General features: G+C 42.5%; 1 protein-coding gene across 2 annotated transcripts in view; it reads left to right on the top strand.

Moving 5' to 3' along the window:
* LOC150062108 (protein argonaute-1) overlaps positions 1 to 14908 on the top strand; it is a 39240-nt gene extending 24332 nt beyond the window's left edge. For both annotated transcript variants that reach the window (XM_090335240.1, XM_090335239.1), the window contains exons 13-19: positions 1238 to 1397; positions 1579 to 1669; positions 2807 to 3001; positions 6464 to 6598; positions 7278 to 7379; positions 9703 to 9902; positions 10122 to 14908. In XM_090335240.1, coding sequence (XP_090191366.1) covers positions 1238 to 1397; positions 1579 to 1669; positions 2807 to 3001; positions 6464 to 6598; positions 7278 to 7379; positions 9703 to 9902; positions 10122 to 10230 — 992 coding nt within the window. In that variant the 3' untranslated portion in view covers positions 10231 to 14908. The remainder of the gene's footprint in view (positions 1 to 1237; positions 1398 to 1578; positions 1670 to 2806; positions 3002 to 6463; positions 6599 to 7277; positions 7380 to 9702; positions 9903 to 10121) is intronic.
* Positions 14909 to 15359: the final 451 nt, after the last annotated feature.

The following is a 15359-nucleotide window of genomic DNA, read 5'->3' as shown; positions in this document are numbered from 1 at the left end:
GCCTGTATTGAATATGTATTGTTATTACATGTCTCTGCTCTGTGATTTTGCCTCTTTTTCTTTGTTCTTTCCTTCCCTCCCTCCACCCCTTTCTTTCTTCTTTCTTTCCTTCCTTCCTCTATACCCATTTGCCTAGATGCTCTTTTGATAACCAAATGAGAACATAATTTCAAACTCAAGATGTCACATACACACAAAAATAGTACAATCTGGCTGGGAGTGTGGCTTAGTGGTAGAGTGCTTGCCTAGCATGCACGAAGTCCTCAGTTCCTTGGTACCAGGTACACAGAAAAAGTCATAAGTGGCTTTGTGGCTCAAGTTGTAGAATGCTACCCTTGAGAAAGCTCAAGGACAGTGCCTCAGCCCTGAGATCAAGTCCCAGAACTTGCAAAAAGAAAAAAGTATGATTTATCCTGTTAGAAAAGCTACAAGCTAAAAGTTATTTGAAAGATCTTTTTCCTTGTGCATCTAGTCTCTGAGTTCTTTAAATATCTCTTGAGTCTCCTGTTTCTATCTCAATAACTCAACTTTTTTTCTTTTGGTGTTGCTTTCTTTCGGTGTTGGAGATTGAATTCTAAACATAAATATCTACCACTGCATTGTATCCTTAACCTAAAAACTTTTCCTGTCTCTTCTGTAGATCAGTCTAGTAAATAAATTTTGTTCTTCCCTTGCTGTCCTTTTTTTTTTTTTTAAAGTTGATAACCTTCCAATTTCTCAACTGTATTTAGCAGATAGCATTTGTTTGTTTGTTTAGAGCCAGGGTCTCAGTATATAGCTCAGGTTGTCCTCAAACTCACTAAACAGTCCAGGTTGGCCTTGAACTCTTCAACCTCCTGCTTCAGCCTCCTCAGGTACTGATAGTAAAGGCATATGCCACCACATCTGGCTAGGAGTACATTTTCATTTTTGCATGCTATTCCCACTGTTCAGAATGCCCTCTCAAACCCTTCTCCACATTTTAGTTTAGTCATTACTTGCTCAAAAATATCTTCCTAATTTATTATCTCCTATTAAATGTTCTCAAAGCTTCATGAATTTTTTGTTGAGGTATTTGTCAGTGTTGTAATTTCATGATTTTTAAAATTAGTCACTGGATGATAAGCACTTTAATAGTAGAGGTGTTATGGGTTTCTGGTCACCATTAGCATCTCTGGCACTTCACAGACTACCTGGCATCTACTTGGCATTTGGTAAATTTGTTGACTGCACTCATCAGTTCTCTTCCTATCTTTAGCTGAGGTGAAACGTGTTGGAGATACACTCTTGGGAATGGCAACACAGTGTGTGCAGGTGAAGAACGTGGTCAAGACCTCACCTCAGACTTTGTCCAATCTCTGCCTCAAGATTAATGTCAAACTTGGTGGCATTAACAACATCCTAGTCCCACACCAGCGGTATGAACCCTGTTATTTACTCTTGTTATGGTACCTTGCTGGGGATTGATGAAGAAGAGTCAGGATTCTGACCACACAGATTAAATAGACATATAAGAAGGGAAGACCAAAGTGGGTATCAGATCATACTAAGCAGTGAAGATCTAGTTCCTCACCATTGTGTTTTCTCTTTCTTGCTCAGCTCTGCTGTCTTTCAACAGCCAGTGATATTCCTGGGAGCAGATGTTACACACCCACCAGCAGGAGATGGGAAGAAGCCTTCTATCACAGCAGTGAGTAATTCTCTGTAGCCCAACCCTCAAGACTGCACATGAGTTTCATCCCTTAGCTCTGGCTCCACAAAAATACATTTTCAGCTCCGTGTTCCTATTACCTGTAAAGCTAACTCTGTGTGGTATCTTTTTTTTTTTTTTTTTTGGAGAGGGAAAGAATAGTGAGAGTAGAATCTGTGGCCAGAAACTTGGTCATGTCTCCTATCATTTTTGTTCTGCAGTTATATTTTTTTCTTTTCACACTTATATATGTATATATCTTCTCTGAAATCCTTAAGGGATTTCAACTTAGTTGTCAACTCACCCTCGATACATCTAATAGATTAAGACATTCTCCAGTTTTTTCTCCTGACTTAAGCTTCCTATCCCTTAGAGCTTCCAAATTGTTTAGATTCCAGCCCTTCTTTTTCACTTCCATTTCTACCCTAATGTTTTTTAGATTAAAGGACATTGGCATTAACTATAAGAACACTTGTCACTGTGGTCATAGTTCCTGGATAACTTAGCATGTGAATGGGGAGAGATTAAACTTGACCTAGGTGAAGTCACTATTTAGTTTTATTCACTGATTGTTTTTTTTTTTTTTGTCTGAGAGACTGGGATTCAAACTCATTATCTGATGCTTTTGGCTAGTGCTCATCCAAGCCATGCCTCTTAATTCCACTGTGCGTGTATGCTCTCTCCCTCCCTCCCTCCCTCCCTCCCTCCTTCCCTTCCTCCTTCCCTTCCTCCTTCCCTCCCTCCTCTCTCTCTCTCCTTGAGATAGACCAGGCTGGCCTCAAACTCTTGCTTTATCTGGAGACTGAGATTATAGGTTTTGTCCAACGTCTACCTCAAGATTAATATCAGATTTTGTGCCATTAACACCACCACATCAGGCCAGTGTTTGAATTAGTAGTATTATATCTTTAAATACTAGTCTGCAAGAGATAGGGGTAGGCCTTGCACAAGGTAGTATATGTACTTAAAGGGCAATGAAAGCAAATATTCCTATCAGATTAAGTAAAACTTACCATGGTAGAACAAATTGAAACTACGGATCATAAGCCCCACTCCTTTAATTAGTTTTCTTGTTAGGAAGTCTTTCTCCAAACCCACAGTCTGACTGAAGGCTGATTGTTTCTCTTTGTTTGTCAGGTGGTAGGCAGCATGGATGCCCACCCCAGCCGATACTGTGCTACTGTACGGGTGCAGCGACCACGACAGGAAATTATTGAAGACTTATCCTATATGGTGCGTGAGCTGCTCATTCAGTTCTACAAGTCCACACGCTTCAAGCCTACCCGCATCATCTTCTATCGAGATGGGGTCCCTGAAGGCCAACTCCCCCAGGTAGGTCCTATAGTAGGTAGAAAAGAAATGTTCATATTGAGGGTAGAAGACTAGTTGTTCTTACTTTTTTGTTGTTTTTTAAGTTATTGGTACTGGAAGGTGCCACTACTTAGGAAGTTTTGTTAAGTGAGATAGGATTGGGGTCAAGGATTACAATTGAGGAGTGAGGTGTTTACCTATCTTCTACAGATATTCTAACTGAAAGCCCTGAGTGTACTTACATTAATTGGTTTATGTTAAAGACTGTTTACACAAGTCATTCTCAACTCAGCCTCAACAAGAGGGCTTTGTGTACATTAATTTCCATTTCAACAAGCCTAGGATGTAAGCCTTAGAATTGGTAAGTCTATCAAGTTCCCAGATAATGCAGATAGTCTAGGACCTCCAGTTTGAGAACAAATGCTGTCAACTTTCTTTCTTTCTTTCTTTCTTTCTTTCTTTCTTTCTTTCTTTCTTTCTTTCTTTCTTTATTTATTTATTTATTTGCCAGTCCTGGGCTGAACTCAGGGCCTGAGCACTGTCCTTGGGCTTTTTCAAGGCTAGAACGCTACCACTTGAGCCTCAGCACCACTTCCAGCTTTTTTCTATGTATGTAGTACTAAGGAATTGACCCCTGGTCTTCGTGCATGCTAGGCAAGCACTCTACCACTAGGCCAAATTCCCAGCCCTCGACTTTCTTTTGTGATGTTCTTCCTATCTGTTCTCGTTGCTAAGCCTTCATATCCTGATTAGACTAGTGTATGAATAAGTCTTAACTACCATTAAATACTGCTTATTGGGTACATTTTATGTTATGAACTGAGGTTGGGAAATGTTAAATGATTCTTCATTGTCATTCAAGCTAATGAGTGATGAAACTGAGATTCAGACCCATGGTCTTATTCCCAAGTCCATGTTCGTAATCATTATGCTGTTTTTTTCTAAGTTATCCATATTACCTAAAATGCCAGATAGATGTATCTTATCACTTCTTTTCAAAAAATGTCTAGTGGCTTAACAAATTCTTGCTTTCAAATTCTACTGCTTAACAAAACACTCAGCAGTTACTAAGCCTTACCAGGCTTTTTGTACCCTTACTTAATTTCCTGTCATAATTTTTGCTATAGCTTTATAAGGCAGATCTTGTTAATAACATTAATGGAGGAGGAGATGAAAGAAGATCTAGAGGGATTTAAAAATTTGAGCTTAATAAAACATAGGGAAGGGAAAGGAGGACATTATTCAAAAAGAAATTTACTCTCTACCGGACATACATAATAGTAACCCCTCTGTACATCATCTTTATAATAACAATTTAAAAAATTACAGGCATAGTGGCTCATGCCTCTAATCCAATTGCTCAGGAGCCTGAGAATCTAAGGATCATGGTTCAAAGCTAGCCCAGGCAAGAAAGGCTGTGAAACTCTTATCTCCAATTAAGCACCAAAAATGTCAGAAAAGAGCTGTGGCTCAAGTGGTAGTATACTGCCTTGAGGGAAAAGGCTCAGGAACAGTACCTAGCCCCCGAATTCAATCCCTAGGTCTGGCAAATAAAAAGAAAAACCACTTGGTGGCTCACGTTGTAATCCTAGCTACTCAGGAGACTTAAGATCTGAGGATCAAGGTTCAAAGCCAGCCCAGGGCAATACAAAGCCAGAAACTTATCTCCAATTAATCACTGGAAAATAGGGAGTGGGTCTGTGGCTCAAGGGTAGGGCGGTAGCCTTGAGCCAAAGAGCTCAGGGGCAGTGCCTAGGCCAGAGTTCAAGCCCTATGGCCTGCCCCCCCCCCCCCAATTTTTTTTTTTTTAAAGACTTTCCATTTGATTTCAAATAATTTTTTTGGTCGGTTGTTGGGCTTGAATTCTGGGCTTGGGTATTGTTCTTGAGCTCTTCAACTCAAGACTAGCGCTTTAACCACCTGAGCCACAGTGTTACTTCCTGTTTTCCGGTGGCTAATTTGGAGATAAGAATCTCAAGGACTTTAGTGCCTGGGCTGGCTTTGAACTGCTAGGATTACAGTCATGAGCCACCAGTGCCGGGCTTCAAATAAGATACATCATTTTCTACCATACAGTGCTTTTTGGCAAGAGAATGCTGCTGAGAATTGAAGGCTTTGTGAATATTAAGCACATGGTCTACCCCTGAGCAGTATCCTCTGTCCCTACCCTGCAGTTTTGTCTTTCTATATCTGATATTCATGGCCACAGTTGACTGTTGCCTATGATTATTTGCCTATGGTAGCTTCCTTAGCTTATCTTTTTTGTATGTATGTGTACTTGAAATCTGGACTTGCACTCTCTTCCTTTGATTTTTTTTTGCTCAAGGCTAGCATTACCACTTAAAACACAGCTCCATGTCCAGCTTTTTGTGGTCAATTGGAAGTTAGAGTCTCACAGACTTTTCCTGCCCGGTTGGCTTTAAACTTTAATCTTCAGACCTCAGCCTCCTGAGTAGTTAGGATTATAGGCGGCGAGAGCCATCAGTGCCTGGCTTCCTATTATCTTATTGATTTTTAAATTGACTTAAAATTTCCCTTTTCTTGATTGTTTGAACTCTGGCACTTTTACCGCTGAGCCACTTGAGCCTCCCCTCTTTTTTTTTTTTTATCAGATTGGGGCTTGAATTTAGGGCCTAGGCACTGTCCGTAAGCTTTTCACTCAAGGCTAGTACTCTACCACTTTGAGCCATAGTATCACTTCCAGTTTTCTGGTGATTAATTGGAGATAAGAGTCGCGGCTGGTTTTGAATATTGATCCTTAGATTTCAGCCTCCTGAATATTTAGGATTATAGGTATGAAACACTTATGTCCAGCTCTAAAGTTTTGCTTCTTGCCTAGATTGGTTCTTGGGCACAGTCTACCTAATAGGCTTTCCATTGTAGCTAGGGTAACAAGTGGACCTCACTACATCTAGCTCTCTATTAAGAAGTCTTGCAAATTTTTTGGCTCAGGCTGCCCTTAAACTATCCTTCTAGTTTAAGCCTCCCAAGTTGTTAGGATTTACCCACATGAGCCACTAGTACCTGATCTTTATGCATGAAAGCCAACTGGAAGCTCTTCTTTGATGCCAAGCTTTTAAGACAAAAAAATTTTTTAAACAGTCATGTGGCTTGAACTCAGGGCCTGGGAACTGTTCTTGGACACTTTTTGCTCAAGGCTAGCATTCTGTCACTTGAGCCACAGCACCACTTCTGGCTTGGTACTGAGGAATTAAACTCAGGGCTTCTTCATGCATGCGAGGCAAGCCCTCTACCACTAAGCCACACTCCAGGCCCTCAAGCCAAGATTGTATAGGAACATACAAAGTGAACAGAGTACAAGGTTCATTTTTGGCAGGAAGACCCTATCATCATTGTTGAGCATCAGCTTTGAAAGGAGGTTATGCAAAAGGTGTATTGAATTTGTTAAACTTTTTTTGTTTAGTATAGTGTGTGACCTCAAGAAGAACTGTGTCTTTGTCTCCCTCTTCACATTGTGCCTAGATCCTCCACTATGAGCTGCTGGCCATTCGTGATGCCTGCATCAAACTGGAAAAGGACTACCAGCCTGGGATCACTTACATTGTGGTGCAGAAACGCCATCATACCCGACTTTTTTGTGCTGACAAGAATGAGCGAGTGAGTGAGAGATTACTGAGGTACCCTCATGCCATGTTTCCTTTATCTCTACAGAGAAGTCCTTAAGATAAAGTCTGTTACTCGTGCCTCCCCACTCTAAGCTGGGGGAAGAGCCTATGGGACCTTTTTTTAAAAAAAGAAAGCAAACAAGAAAAGATAAGGTCTTAGGATTTAGTCTTTCTATGGCATACTCTATGGCTTCTTTTCTTTTAGCTCTTGTTGTCCATTCCCTACTACTTCTTTCCCTTAGTGTCCACTTCTCTTCTTCTCTTACATTTATTCTCCTCCTCCTAGCTCCTTGGCCTAGACGCTGTATATAGACTAGCTCCCAGAGAAGAGAAGTTTAGTATATTGAACTTTTCCTGTGTGCCAGACATTATACCAGACGTTGTTCCACATGTGCCTTCCTCACAGGATCCTTGTGATAGGTATTTTAACGATCTCAGAAAGGTTAAGTGATTTGTCAAGATCCACAGCTAGTAAATGACAATCATAAATTAAATGTAGATCTGTTTGACTTTAGAAACCTATTATTTCGAGACCTAAAACCATCTAGTTCTTGAAGATATAAGCATGGGAGTTTATATCTTTGTTCTTGGAATTTCGTGGAGTATAATTCAGCCAAGGCCCTAGTTGGAGCTAGGAAATCTGGAGATATCATTTATGTTTGTTTCTGCAGATTGGGAAGAGTGGTAACATCCCAGCTGGGACCACTGTGGATACCAACATCACCCACCCATTTGAGTTTGACTTCTACCTGTGCAGCCATGCAGGCATTCAGGTAGCTGGGCTATGTCCTGGGGTTTCTGTTGGGTTAAGAATTAGTTGGTTTGGGGCCAGGAACATAGCTTGGTGGTGGAGTGCTTGCCTAGCATGCAGGAAGCCCTGGGTTTGATTCCTTGGTACTACATATATAGAAAAAGCCAGAAGTGGTGCTGTGTCCCAAGTCTAGCCTTGAGAAAGCCCAAGGACAGTATCCAGGCCCTAAGTTTAAGATCTAGGACTAGCAAAAAAAAAAAAAAAAAAAAAAGAATTAGTTGGTTATTCCCATTGCACCTAGAATATATCAGTGATCCTTGAGTGGTATTCACATCAGGATTGTGTTCTCTTCCCTCTCACTCTTTTTTTTAACTGGTCCTGGGGCTTGAACTCTGGGCCTGAGTGTTGTCCCTGAGCTCTTCAGCTCAAGGCTACCACCCTTGAGACCTGGGGCCTTTTTTTTTTTAAAAGAATTTATTAACACTCATTTTTACATCATATTTCAAATGACATGTTAAACAAATGTTCAAGAAGGGAATCTCTATATACAATCATTGGCACTTAGTTTTTAGAACATAATCAAAATTAGGCTAAGGGTTTGTATATCATAGATACATATTAATTTATGAAAACATTATGTCTATAGAGTCATAGGTTTTTATGTCTATGTAGTTATGTTTCCAATACCATGTCCATAGCATTGGGTATGCAAATATTGAGTCCTCGCTCTTGTACTGTTTGGATCTAATAGCCACATATTAAGGATACCATGCACCTTTTGTTCCTTTGGTCTTGACTTGTCTCACTCAACATAATTCATTCTAGATTCATCCACTTTCCTGCAAATGCCATTTTTTTTTTTTTTTTTTTTTGCCAGTCCTAGGCTTGGGCTCAGGGCCTGAGCACTGTCCTTGGATTTTCTCAAGGCTAGAGCTCTACCACGTGAGCCACAGCAACACTTCTGGCTTTTTGCTATGTATGTGGTACCGAGGAATCGAACCCGAGTCTTTGTGCATGCTAGGCAAGCACTCTACCACCAGGCCAAACTCCCAGGCCCCCAAATGCCATTATTTTATTTTGTCTGTTGGCTATGTAGAATTCCATTGTATATATATACCACATTATTTTCTGTATCCATTCATCTGCAGTAGGGCATCTGGATTGTTTCCATCTCGTGGCTATTGTGAATTGTGCAGAGATGAACATAGCTGAGCAGGTGTCCTTATCATATCTTGAGTTATGATGTTCAGGGTAGATGCCCAGAAGTGGTATGGCAGGATTATAGGGAAGGTCAATTTTCAGTTCTTTAAGAAATCTTCACACTGCTTTCCAGAGTGGCTGAACTAGTTTACAATCCCACCAGCAGTGTAGTAGGGTTCCTTTTTCTCCACAACTCTGCCAGCAACTGTCATTGTCTGAGTTCAAAACCTTGGCCATTCTTGTTGGGGTAAGGTGGTATCTTAGGGTTATTAGCTGGGCACAGTAGCTCACACCTGTAATCCTAGCTACTCAGGAGGCTGAGATCTGAGGATCAAGGTTTAAAGCCAGCCTGGGCACAAAAGGACCTGAGACTTTTTTTTTTTTACCATTCCTGGGCTTGAGCTCAGGGCCTGAGCACTGTCCTTGGACTTTCTCAAGGCTAGAGCTCTACCACTTGAGCCTCAGCACCACTTCTGGCTTTTTTTTCTAGGTATGTGGTACCAAGGAATCGAACCCGGGTCTTCGTGCATGCTAGGCAAGCACTTTAACCACTAGGCCAAACTCCCGGCCCGACCTGAGACTCTTTTCTCCAACAACCTCTAGAAAATGAGAAGTGGGGCTTAGCTCAAGGGTAGGGTGGTAGCCTTGAGCTGAAGAGCTCAGGGACAATGCCCAGGTAGAGAGATCAAGCCCCATGACCCACAAAAAAAAAAAAGAAAGAAAGAAAGAACGAACGAACGAACTTGTCCTAGGGCTTAAAGTCAGAGCCAGGGAGCTGTTCCTGAGCCTTGTTGAGTGCAAGGCTAGTGCTCTGCCACTTGAGAGCCACAGCTTAACTTACAGCTTTTTCTGCATAGTTTGTTGTTGGAGATAAGACTCTCAAAGATTTTCCTGGCCTGGTTGGCTTTGAACTTTTGATCTTCAGATCTCAGCCTACTGAGTAGCTAGGATTACAGGTGGGAACCACCAGTTCCTGGCAGGATTGCTCTCTTAATAGGCCCAAAGTGTGCTTGCAGATTGCCCATGAGAAGAGAATTTTATGACATTATTTTTGTGTGTCTGTTTACAGTAATGTCTCAGTAGTGATCCTTTTCCTTGTCATCCCCCATATACTCCTGGAGCCACTCAACTTCTTTTTTTTCCAGGGCACCAGCCGACCATCCCATTACTATGTCCTTTGGGATGATAACCGTTTCACAGCAGATGAGCTCCAGATCCTGACATACCAGCTGTGCCACACTTACGTTCGATGCACACGTTCTGTTTCTATCCCAGCACCTGCCTACTATGCCCGCCTGGTGGCTTTCCGGGCACGATACCACTTGGTGGACAAGGAGCATGATAGGTAAGGCCTGGACTCTGGCAAGGTTCTATTTTTGCACTCTTAAGTTTCCTTAAGTAGAAGGACATGAGTGCTGCACAATTTGGTATCCTTGGGTTTACCTGCCCAAACCTGAGTTGAAGTTTTCTCTTAAGTTGGTATAAGAATAGCACCCAGGGATGGGTGAGGGAATTATTAACTCAGTTCACCAGGTACGACTTTTTTTCATTGTTTTCTTTTCAGTGGAGAGGGGAGCCACATATCTGGACAGAGCAATGGGCGGGATCCCCAGGCCCTGGCCAAAGCTGTGCAGGTCCACCAGGATACTCTGCGCACCATGTACTTCGCTTGAAGGCAGAACGCGGTTACCTCACTGGATAGAAGAAAGCTTTCCAAGCCCCAGGAGCTGTGCTGCCCAAATCAAGAGGAAGCAAGGAGAAGGGAGGTGGGGTAGGGAAGAGTGTAAGAGGCCTTGTTTTTCTCTACAGAAAGGGTGTAGGGGAAGGGAACAGGGCCAGCAAGAGACCACCAGCGAGGAATCTCTTGATATCAACCTCATATCCTCCTCCATCCCTCACTCTATTTTTGTCACTCTGGCCCTGCCTGGCCCCACTGGACCAAGATGGGCAGCAGTGATGCCCACCATACACACAGGTGTCTCATGTGACTCACAGTGCTAAAGACTCATGCTTAACAGCTTGTTATGGTCAGCTCTGAACCCCTGTGGACAGAAGCTGGTAGGTCTGGGTTCAGTACTTTAGATGGGAAAGTGAGGGGCTTGAGAAAGTGGGTGGGAGGAGGGAAGGATTTTTTTAGGAGCCTTAATCAGAAAAAGGTCTAGATTTGTTTAAGAAGAAAAATGAAATCAGACCCAGATCAATATTTTAGGATACTAGATGTTTTCATGGGTTCAGAATCCAGTTTGTAGGAAGATTTTTAATGCTAATGGTTTTGGTTGTTTCTCCCTCAGCTACCCACCCCACTGCCCACTGCCCACTGCCCACTGCCTTTTGCCCTTATTCTGTCACATTTCCTACCCCACTTACACTTCCTCCCTGACAGATCCCAGCCCCCTAGTAACATTTAAGGCACTATGGCACTTAGCTCTGAAGTGACACGACCCTGTCTTCCTTCCGCCTGCTGGTGGGTAACCAGTGCCTTCCCTGTAATGGTAATGCTGCAGATCTGCAACCTTTTTGTACCTTTCTTTGTGGGACTGGGTGGTGGGGGTGGGAGAAGGAGGTAGGTGGGGAACAAATATCCCAACCCCATAAATCTCCAGCCAGAATGCCAGCTATTTTCCATTTGAAGGAATTAACTTCCATACTCATTGAGCTTTTAAAAAGATCGCAACCTCAAAATGGTTAGACTCCATTGACATTTGCACTTTCAGACATGACAAGTCTCGGAGCTGCTGAGATGACTGGCCCCTGGCCTTTTCACTTACACTTCCCTCTTTTCCATATCCCCGTCCCTTCCACCCTGCCTGGTCTGGAGTTACTTTCATATAGCATTTCTCATTCTTGGCTTTATTTCCCCTAATGGTCAGATCTCTTATGTTTCAATATTTCTTAACTGGGGTGTCTTATAACAGAAGATCTTTAGGTCTAAAATGCGAAAGAAAAAAAAAAGAAAATGAAATGTTATTTTTATACCATAACTTGAGTCTATTGCCAAAATCTGGAAAATCCCTCCCATGTCTGATGAGTTTACATCCTGGAAACATTGAGCCATCAGAAGGAACTATGTATCTGACTTGTTCTCTGGCCTGGCTACGTAGGGGTGGTTATTTTCCCCAAAATGAGGCTCAGGCTCTGTTCTTCCTCTGCAAATAATACCTTTTCCATGCTATAAGCTTCCTCCTCTGCACTGTCCTGCACTCTTTCCTGCAAGTGTATCTTCCCTTCCTCTGGACTGGACTGTTCTTTGACCCTTTGATTCATCCCAGATTCTAGCATGTCCTGTGGACAGGCTGGGGAATTTTGCTGCTCCCTTTGCTTCTGTTTACACAAATGAATTTTTCCTGGTTCCCCACTAGGGCATGTAAGTGGGTGGCATGGGCTTCCCCCTTTCCCCCTTTCGATAAAGGGTTTGACTGGCTTGCAGGACTGGAGAAGAGGGAAATTATTGCTTAGCCTCTGCTGTCAATTGAGAGAAGCCTCCCTCTTTCCCCTGTACTACTGCTTGGGATGAGAAGGTTCAGCTTCAGTGTGCCAATTTTTCTTTCTGAGGAGCCTGGGCTTGTTTTTACCCTACTTTGGTGAGGAAGCCATGAGACTTTACATCTAACCCAGGCTTGGCAGTCAGCTGTAGGAAGAAAGGTCTGAATCCTGGTCTGTAGAGTTAAAGCTACCCTTTTTCTCTTCCCAGCAGCCTTTGTACAGACCCAGATTTGCTATGCAAAACAATCTATTCTAGGTTCTGTTCTAGTTGGCTACATTGTTCAGTAACTTCACAAAAAGGTAACACAAATATTCCATATGAAGAAAGCAACAGGACTGTTGAGTAACTCTCCTGTACATTTTTCTGCTGGCCATAGTATGGGGTGTTCAAGCCCAGTGAAAAACAGAATAGAAGGTCCTGGGAGGAGGCAGCTCACTGGAGAGCCTACATTCCTTACACAAGTGCCTAAAGAGAGTGATGCCAACACTCCATCTGCCCTGTCCATCGCCTTCATATACAGTCTACTTCATGTTCCGTCACCCTTTGAGGAGAAAGCTCTCCTAGGACAATGGGCTTGCATGTAATCTACTACATTGGGTACATTTTGGGGCTAGAACAAGGGCATTATTCCTGGAGGGTCCAGTCATTCACCAGCATTTGCAAATGCCCATAGGGAACAGATGAAAGTCACTATTCTCAGCAACTAGTTTGTGTTCTTTCCTTTCTTCTCTTTGCCTCACTCTCTCCAGTGGGCTTTGAGCTGGGGCTTGAAAGGCATTTCTAATCCTATAATGGCATTATATGTGCCATTTAAGAAATAAAAGCAAGAGAATGAGCTTGGGTAATGATGAGAAAATATTTTGTTCTTATTTTTTAGGGAAAAAAAAGAGGCTTAACAAATCTGTCATGTTATTTATTCTTATTTGAAAGGTGGTACATGCACATGGTGTTGGGTAGCAAGAAGCTTGCTTGGATTTTTTTTTTTTTCCTTTCCTGCAGCAGTGCTTCTTAGATCTGAGGAAGTACTGGGAGGACCCCAGCCTTATCCTCATAGGTCTCTTTTTTCTTACTGTTTTTAACATCCCTTTCTTCTTTCCTTGGCTGACTCTTTCCCCCCTTCCCCCACCTGCCTGTCTGCCCAGTTCACTTAGCTTGGTTGCTGGCTGGTCTTTCTGCCTGCCTGCCTGCCCATGTGGTAAATTCTCTGCATGACCTGCAGTGATCTCACTGTTAACTGGCAAGGTCAGACTAAAGCACTTTGACTGCATAAGACCAAGAACCTGTTTCCCCCATGCACAGAAGTGTTAATACTGAGTTGAACTTGCCTCAAGCTTACACTGAGGCAGAGTCACAGACCTCCCTGGCTTCTGAGAGTTTCCATAACTATCCATTCCATGGAGCTAGGTTTCATTGCTTTTTCTGCTTTCTTTTCTCTCTGCCCTAGGGCCTCCTTTTGCTAAAGGATGACCCAGGGTCAAACTTTTTTAGCATTCTGAATTGGGGGTTAGAAAATGGAAATAGAACAAAAAAGGGGGTGGGGGTAGAGTTGGGCAACACATGGGAAAGGAGAACACTGCTTTTTGTTTTTCCTAGTCCAGCATGACCCAATGGTTGAGGTGCTACTGCTGGCTACAATAGCCTTGAAGTTATTGTTGGCTGGGAACTTATACTTAGAATAAGGCTGAAGAAGATGCCTATAAGTTTAAAACCTTCCTAAAAGTCTGCTAGTTTCTACCTGCTAGATATCTCCTTTGTGGCCTCTTGTTTGGCTGAGCACAGCAGTGCTTTTTCTGTCCAGAATTATATGAATAATGCCAGTACACATGATGGGCAGCAAAGAGGACACTTCTTAGTTGACTCATGAGATAACTGCAAGGTTGATAGGACTGTATTTCAGACTTGACATCATGTGTTACAGAGAAGAATGGGAATTTCTTCTTTTCTGGGGGCAGAAAAGTCATCGTAAGCCAAAAAGCAGTTTTAGAAACTATTGTTGAGGAAAGTTTTTTTATTTATTTACTGGGCTTACACCAACTTAGGATGGTAGCTAAGATGCCTTCCTTCTTGAAGTCTGATCATGACAGGGATATGGCAGGGCATTCTTTCCTACATGGCCTTTTAAGCGGACTGGAAAAGAGGGATTCTCTGGTTTTTTTTTCTCCCACTCACTAGGACTTGCCTTCTCCCTGGGCTGGGAGAGAGGCTGGGTTGGTGCTCTCCCCTTACTCTACTCCTACTGACTTTGAACCTGCTGTTGGGAAGCCCAAGAAAAGGAGTGAAAGGAATGGGCTTAAAACAGAATAATATAGGGAAGGCAGATTTTTTTTTCTTTGAAAAAGAAAATAGGAAACTCTCCAAGAATTGTGCAAGTAAAGACAGTTTGTCCCAATGCACTGAGTCCCCTAGTGTAGTAGCAATAAGGTAAAATGAAATGACTTTCCTGTGCACACAGTCCAACCTGACTGGTGTTTGATATTGCACTTAGCCATGTGGCGGGCATGTGTGACTACTCTGGGTTTCGCTTTGGTTTCTAAACCTTTTATCCCTCTCAAGTCCAGCATGGATGGGGAAGTGTCCCTGGAGCCCAACAGCTGTGTACTTGTTTGCATTTGTTTCCTTTTGAGATTTGTATTTGTGTCCTGCTTTGAGCTGTAACTTGTCCAGTCCATTGTGAAATTATTCCAGCAGCTGTAATGTACAGTTCCTTCTGAAGCAAGCAACAGCAGCAGCACAATTCTGTTTTATAAAGACAACAGTGGCTTCTATTTCAAAAGTGCGGTCTCTCTCTCTCTCTCTTTCTCTTTCTCCCTCTCTTTCTCTTTCTCCCTACCGGCAAAATAAACTATTGGGATTAATTATTTCTCTGATAGGTTTTAGAGTGGAATAATAGATTGTCATGCAATCGTACTGCACAGGGCCTCTGTGTATTCTTCATTCCATAAACATGCAAAGCACTGTGCCAGCAGTAATGTGAGAGAAGGTAGAACACAGTTCAGAAATGAGGAAAATGGTGTCTAAGCTTCAAGTTTGGTAGGGGCTATTAATTACCCACTTGTAGCAAGGAAAATGTAGCAAGGGATTGGCATAAGGCTGTACCAAAGATGTAGAGGAAAAAGGGTAGCTGGGCGACAATGGCTCATGCTTATATTCCTAGCTACTCAGGAGGCTGTGATTTGAAGATTCCAGTCCAAAACCAGCCAGGGTAATACAGTCTATGAGGCTATTTTCTTTAGCTAACTACAAAAAAATGGACATGGAGCTGCGGCTCAAGTGGTAGAGTGCTAGCCTTAAGCAAAAAAGCTCAGGAGCAGTGCCCAG

Source organism: Megascapheus bottae, chromosome 6, assembly GCF_031878675.1.
Source record: "Megascapheus bottae isolate mThoBot1 chromosome 6, mThoBot2.hap1, whole genome shotgun sequence".
Lineage (NCBI taxonomy): Eukaryota > Metazoa > Chordata > Mammalia > Rodentia > Geomyidae > Megascapheus > Megascapheus bottae.
The sequence above is the reverse complement of the archived record's forward strand: the minus strand, read 5'-3'. Positions and strand labels throughout refer to the sequence as shown.